Genomic DNA, 6,915 nt, shown 5'->3' on the forward strand with positions numbered 1-6,915 from the left:
GGATTTAAATGGTGATCCCGGCTCTATAGATGTGTGAGAGGGGGGAGGGGGGGATTGACTTTTTTGGGGGCAAAATGAATGTACGTAGCTGAACATAGACAACAACATTGGTAGCCTACAGGCTACTTGTTAAGCTTAAGGTGGTCATCTTTTAGCTAACATTACCTGCACCAACAGCTTTACTCAACAGTCGGTTAGTTTGGGGGAAAAACTGTGAAAAGTTCTTTGCGTTTTGCTGGTTTGCTGCCGTGATTCTAACACAAACCTGCGTAGCTCTGCACAGCAGCAGCAGGTCTCCTTCACTGCTGCACAGGTCTAAACCCAGCGTGAGCGTCGTCGTACTCATGTTGCATTTAAAGGTGGCTTGGAAAAACAGGTTACGACATGTTAACAACAGATTAAACAGTTTTAACTGCTGATAAAAGTGACAGAGGACACAGATATGGAAAGTGTGGGAGCTCCTACTGTATCAAATTGACATAGGAATAACAGAGAGTTGGCCATTCTAAGGTAAAAACCCAGCGCACACAGCGTTCATCTTTTGTTTTGTTTTTTTTCATCCAGACGGCTTCCCGTGCCCCCCCCCCCGCAATGGGATGGCACCCCCCCTAGGGGTCGCACCCCACAGTTTGGGAACCTCTGGCATAATTGAAAACTTGCAAATAAAATTGGATAGAAGTTCGATAAGAAAACAAACTTCAGACAGCTCACAAAATGTAATTTTATCTAACGTTACTATGTATTTTAATTGATTTGTTGTACTTTTTGTGTCGTTTATGATGTTGATATAATACTTTTTTCCACTTTGTTACATTTGTTTAAAAAAGTACTAAACAAGTAAACTATTATTATTATTATTATCAGTAGTAGCTGTAGTATTGGTAGATGTGGAAGAAGATCTGATCAGTTGAGACCACATATGTATTTTTTAGCGTCAGTGGAAAACACTAAATATTGTTTACCATTATAGCAGGCAAACGTAGACCGAAAGACGGATGGATGAAAACACAGGATAATCTTGGAAGAAATCCTACTAAAGACTTGAAGCAGTGGACGGCGTCCCCAAGTTTGGACCCAGAATATAACTTTATTTTAAAGCATATTTATGTATTTCATTGTCCAAGCCATAGATCTAACACATGCTAACTCTTGCGCATCAATTTATAGATAGAGCTACAAACCTGAGCATCTTCCTTAGCAGACTGTCATGCAACAACATATCATCTTCAGCCAGATGATAAATAAGATGTGCTGTAAGACAGACTGCTGCTGGAGACGGTTCCTGCCCACAGCCGTCACTTCAATGTCCCTTAGGGATTATTAAAGGTTTTTTAAATGTTGATTATGGGTCCTAATGTTCTTTGTGCTTTTGTGTTTTGTACTTTCAGGGTTCCACTGTCCTGTTTGCTCCAAGTTTATGGCGGCAGATGAAATAGAGAAGCACCTGCTCGTGTGCTTCAGCAAAACACGCCTTATCTACAACAGTACGTTCTGGCGCGGGGGGAGGGAAGCGGTTCTGAAAGTTGTTTTCTGTTATGATACAGCAGATGTGACGAGTTTTTTTTATCTTCTCCTTTCTGCTTTAGAGAGACAGAACAACATGTAAGCTGACTTTAATTTTAATCAGTGTTTGAGTTTTCTTCAACGGCAACAGAATGTTTTGTTCAACATTTGAAGAAACTGATTACTTATGATTAGCTTGCATAACCAGTGCGAGCTAATCAAGTGGTTGAATTACATCCTGACCATGTTATCGAGTTCTGCTGAGGCCTGATAAGAAGCCATTCATTTGATTCAAGTGTGCTGGAGCAGTTCTGAACCCACAATAACCGATAAGGCAGACAGACATACTTTTACTTCCTAACCTCAGACCCGTGAAGATCCAACTTCGATTTGCTGTAGTTGTTCATGTTTGTGCTGAAGTATCAAAAACGACAACTAGAGGGAACATTGGGAAATCCAGGCTGTAGGGAACTATAAAAAAAGCAGAAGGTGGTTGCAAAAACAATAAAGAAGCATACTGTTTGTATGATATTAATGCTTTGGCTATGGGGAATAGCAGCTCTATCTTTGTAGTTACCATTAGAGGCCCATAAAGCAATCGTTCTGATTATCCGGTCAAATCACTGCTAGCTAAAAGGTTAGCTGCACTAACCCTAAACCAGTAATTATCAATAAATGCTAAAGCGCTAATTTCAAATCATATCTGCCCTTACAAGACTAAAACCCTTGAGTACCAATTTAATTTCGATGCTATAGTAATACTTTCTATAAAGCCCATAGATATTGTATTTGTGTTTATATCTTGTTCTCTTTTGAAAACATGAGCATTAATATCAATATCGTCTTACTGTTTGAAGTATTCAAAACTTTTAACACTGGTGTCGGCCAGCTGTTAAAGAACAGCAAACTAAAACAATTTATTCTTTTAGGGGAAGCTAAACAAGCTAAACATTTTTTAAAGCTAGCAAAAGCGCTAAACAGAAAACTAGCTGCGGGTTAGCAGAAGTGTCCCCTCCACTGGGTATTACACTACCTAGTGCTCACTGGCATGTTACTCATAGAAATGTTTTTATGTGAATTTCCAAAGACACTCACCTTCAGCCCCCCAAATGCATCCTGAATGCAAAGCACTGCCAAAAATCCACAGACTCAGTTGGAGAAGTCCCAGAATGCACTAGTCGACCCTTAAAAGCCAGCTGTCTCTGAATGTAGCCACTAGCTAAAACTGAAATTTAATTTTGTTTAGTTGGTGTCTAGACAACACGGTTTCATTTAGGCAAAAAGTCAACCCAGTGTTGACGCATACAGTTGGATGGGTGCATGATTGTCGACGAAGAACTTTCCCCCTCAACTCCCTTTCTCTCTTTGAAGATATTTTTGTCATGCAGCTCAGTTTGTGGCCTCAGGCTTTTGCAGGCCAGAACTCTGTATCAGTCCTTTGTAGGATATCAATGGTCCTTAAGACCAGAGCGGATCGTCATCTGCATATGTGGAATTTGCACAATACAAACTCAGTCCGTGGAAAACACAACAGAAAAAGCTACGTTTTGACTTGCACATCTAGAAACACTCAAAATTGGACGACAATCTCACTCCAGGTAAACATCGCTTTGCGTTTGCGGCTTGACATGATTAAAATCGTTAAGAAATATTACTCTTTGCGTTTTGCCAACCCACAAGAAAGAGATGAAAGAGAAAACTAATACAAACGCGTGACGCAGCTGCATGTCAGAGCAGTGCGAGCAGCACCTGCACGAAGCGACGCACAGGAAAGACATTTAGAAAACATCAGAAGCAGACGGTTGCCCTGTGCAGCGCGAGGTGTGGGCCTCTTTCGTCAGCTCGTCGCTGTTTGCCTGAATGCCAGCGGGTGTGGATTCCTCTTTTGTTTTGCGGCACCACATTTGCTTATTCGCGCACACGCCCACTGCGGTGTGCATGTGGCTGATAAATGTGCAAATCCGGAGCATCTGCTGAACGGCGTCAATCAGCTTATCGCGGCCATGCAGATGTGGAGGATCTGCACAACTGCAGCTTCATTCTTTACCTGCGCTAGACTTCATACGCAATAACTTTTTGATTGAGCCTGCCTTTTGTTTCACTCTGATAAAGCCCACATGCAGTTTGAAAACCTTGTCTTTTTTTGTATTCTCAGAAAGATGAACCCAAACTTATTTACAGAATCAGTTACATTTAAATTTAAAACCGAATGGAAGATTTTTATATTTAAAATACTACAATATGCTTAGTTGGTGTGTGCTTTGGTATATAAATAGGAGAAAAAACAGGACGGGAAAGGTTAAGAGGATATTTTACGTTTAAGCTGACTGACAAAATTAAGAATAAAAAAAAGAAGAAGAATACTACAATATGAAGTAAAGCTAGATTTTGTATATGATGGAACCTGTTAGAGTCCTTAAAACGATCAGATACAGGCTGTTGTATTGACCTTCATTTAAAATTCTGTTACCTTAAACAAAATGTAATATGAAAAAAGTAGGACACTGAATTATGGCTTCATTTCTTTCAGAAGAGCTGCTCTTTTTATTATTATTATTAATTTTTATTGTATTAAAAAACAAAGATTGATGGCAGTTAAACTCTAAAACTCAGATTTGTTTTCATGAAACAAAAATATCTAAAGCTTATTCTGTCTCATTTGATCCGAGATGTGCACTTGAACTAGGCCATTCCGAGACATTTATCTGTTCCCTTGCCGTTTCTGGAACTGCTCACAACCTCTATAAGGAGACAAAATGTGAATACCAAGAGGCTCTTTGTGTGTGTGTGTGTTTATGATGCAAAGTACTTGATTAATTGATTTTAGTTTTTGCTTTTTGGTGCGTTGTGTGGCTCTGTGCTCAGTTTACGCGTTTTGTCTCTTTCTCAGAGGACATCCTATCGAGAGACTCCGGTGAATGTACGATCTGCTTAGACGATCTGGAGCAGGGAGACACCATTGCCAGGCTGCCCTGCCTCTGCATCTACCACAAAGGGTAAAAACACTCAAATATGTGGAAGTGGTTTTAGAAAAATGAAGGCCTGGTCCTCTGCTCTTGAATCAAATTCAAAATACTTTCTTAATCCCAAAGGGAAATTAGACATCTTGTTAGTATGCCAACCCTTGCGATAGGCCATAGTTATCTGGAGCGAGACTCCAATCCACCATATTGACACCCTTTCAATATATTACTCATTTACCAATACTGCAAATCAGTTGCTGACTGAATCTAATTAAAGTCACAAAGATTTTCTCCAAAACTGATAAACGATTGACGCCTTACATTTGGACTCCTTTCAAGATTCACATTCGACCGTCAGATACCCAACAGAGTCCGGGTTCGTACCGTCTTCACTTCCTGTTGCAGGACGAGAATGAGCTGCCCAAAAAATATTTGCTAATTATGAGGAAAATAGAAAAAGAAGGAGCCAGGCGTGGCTCTAGAGATCCTCCAGGTTCGTGATCCGAATCAGACCACCTGTTTTATCATCTTTCTAATCTTTTATCCTGAGATGGATCATAAAATAATGGGAGTGACAACTATATAATTCCCTAGCAACCAAAGCAATTACTCTGAAGTTTTCAATTACAAGATCCAGAATCAGCCTCTGAAGTAAGAGTCTCCTTATGAACTAGTGTAGTCCCACCTGAACAAGATAAACCGATCGATAAAGTAAAATAGGTTAAATGGAATGAGGGAAGTGGAAATGTTGTAAAGATTTATTGCAGCATATAGTGTCTAAAATATTTTTTCTTGCTGTATCAAACACATGTAGTAAGGACTGGGTGTCCAAAAGAGACATGTCAGTAATGTTCTTTACTGGTAGCTAATGCTGTGCTCCAGTTACCTGGTCAGAGAAGGCTGCACTTCAGACATTGTTCGTGGTACTTGTTACGAACATCATTTTTATTTTCCATATGCAAACAGAAGGTTTAATATGTTCAGTTTAGAGCTGCAGAAGCTACGTGTAACACCTATTTTAGACGCACTCCTACCTGCCTGTCTCGTAAAATAACTGCTGTTGATGCATGGAGCGGCCATATTGAAATGCAAAGTCGGCTTTACAAGTTGTAACTGGCGATAATTGGAGTCGCCCCCGATTTCCTAGCGGTAAATTTGACTCTGGAGGGCGTTCCAGGTGAATGTTTCCAAGCATTACTCAGGCTAGCTAACTAGCTGACTAAACTGAACTGCTAGCAAGGCCTTTCAGGAGATCAGGAGCAGTTTAGTGTCCATGTAAAGAGACTCCTAAAACAAAAGGAATGGCTCAGTTTGTAATTCTAACTTTTATTTTTCATTAGATACAAGATATTAATTACCTCTTGTTTTTTTTGCATTGTGTTTTTTTTTTCCAGGTGCATAGATGAGTGGTTTCAGGTGAATCGCTCCTGTCCGGAGCATCCTGCCGACTAGGAGCTGCAGAAGCGCAGCTTCATTCAGCAGTTCATCGCCGAGGCTGACTGTGCACCCTGACCTTATCCCAACAGCTGCCTGGTCCAGTGAAACGGCACACTTTTCCTCAGGGTCTGCGGGACGTTACGACACGCAGGATTCCTCTTATTGCCTCACCGAACACCGATGGACTTTGGATGCGTTTCTCTACTATGCTGCGATGTTGCAAGAGCCAAAACCGGAGACGTCTTCTTCTTCTCCTCTCCAATTTCCGTGAATTTTCCTAATCGCCATCTGTCGGCCTGAAGTGGAAGCTGAGTTCTGATCCAGACAGTTATGTGGGTCAGGGTGCGGCTTCACGGCGGTGGACCTGTCTATCCAACGGGGTGGAAGGAGGTTTCGGCTTAGTGGCAGAATGTTGATGTTGTGCAATATGAAAATTAGCCAAACAGAATTTCAAGCGAAGCGTATATATGCTTTAAGGGATTGATTGCTGTGTTGATGCTAGTCAGTGAGTAGGTCCAATTTTCATTTAGTTTTTTTTTTCTTTCTTCAAATTGGCTACTGGTGTCCTTTGTTAAACAATCATGTCTCCTAAACCAAATTGTCTAACATGAGATTGTTGAGCTCCATTAATCATGTGACCATTTGGTAGCACAGTGATGTGACTGTGTAGTTGTAGTGTTGAAGCTAAAGAAAGGTTCAGACATATCTAATGGTGATTTATACTCGCTCTGAGGAGTGCCATAATGTGCTGCTATGTCATAGACTGGAAAGTTTTCTTTAACCTTTGATCCTGTCCGTTGTCTGTCGTTCTCTCCTGTTTGTACTGTAATGAATCGCACAACAATAAATGTTTTTATGTTTGTGTCTTTTTTCTGGTGAAAGAACTGTTTTAGGTTTCCGTGTACCATATGCATTGAATAAAATAAGCCCTTGATTAAAAAAGAATGCAGGAGTGAATGTTCTTTGTAGGGCTGTTGTAAACGAATATTTTAGTAATCGAGTAATCTATCGA

General features: G+C 40.5%; 1 protein-coding gene and 1 long non-coding RNA gene across 2 annotated transcripts in view; one reads left to right on the forward strand and one right to left on the reverse strand.

Annotated features, from left to right (window-relative positions):
- LOC106960289 (E3 ubiquitin-protein ligase ZNRF2) overlaps positions 1-6,848 on the forward strand; it is a 17,124-nt gene extending 10,276 nt beyond the window's left edge. Inside the window, exons 2-4 of the mRNA XM_015053311.1 lie at positions 1,389-1,484; positions 4,394-4,499; positions 5,861-6,848. Of these exons, the coding sequence (XP_014908797.1) occupies positions 1,389-1,484; positions 4,394-4,499; positions 5,861-5,918 (260 nt within the window). The 3' untranslated portion in view covers positions 5,919-6,848. The remainder of the gene's footprint in view (positions 1-1,388; positions 1,485-4,393; positions 4,500-5,860) is intronic.
- Positions 4,511-6,915, reverse strand: part of LOC106960291 (uncharacterized) — a 19,496-nt gene continuing 17,091 nt past the window's right edge. Inside the window, exon 3 of the long non-coding RNA XR_001427538.1 lies at positions 4,511-5,520. This is a non-coding gene — a long non-coding RNA (uncharacterized LOC106960291). The remainder of the gene's footprint in view (positions 5,521-6,915) is intronic.

This window comes from Poecilia latipinna, unplaced genomic scaffold (assembly GCF_001443285.1).
Source record: "Poecilia latipinna isolate Pla-1442-1.1 unplaced genomic scaffold, P_latipinna-1.0 Scaffold1174, whole genome shotgun sequence".
NCBI lineage: Eukaryota > Metazoa > Chordata > Actinopteri > Cyprinodontiformes > Poeciliidae > Poecilia > Poecilia latipinna.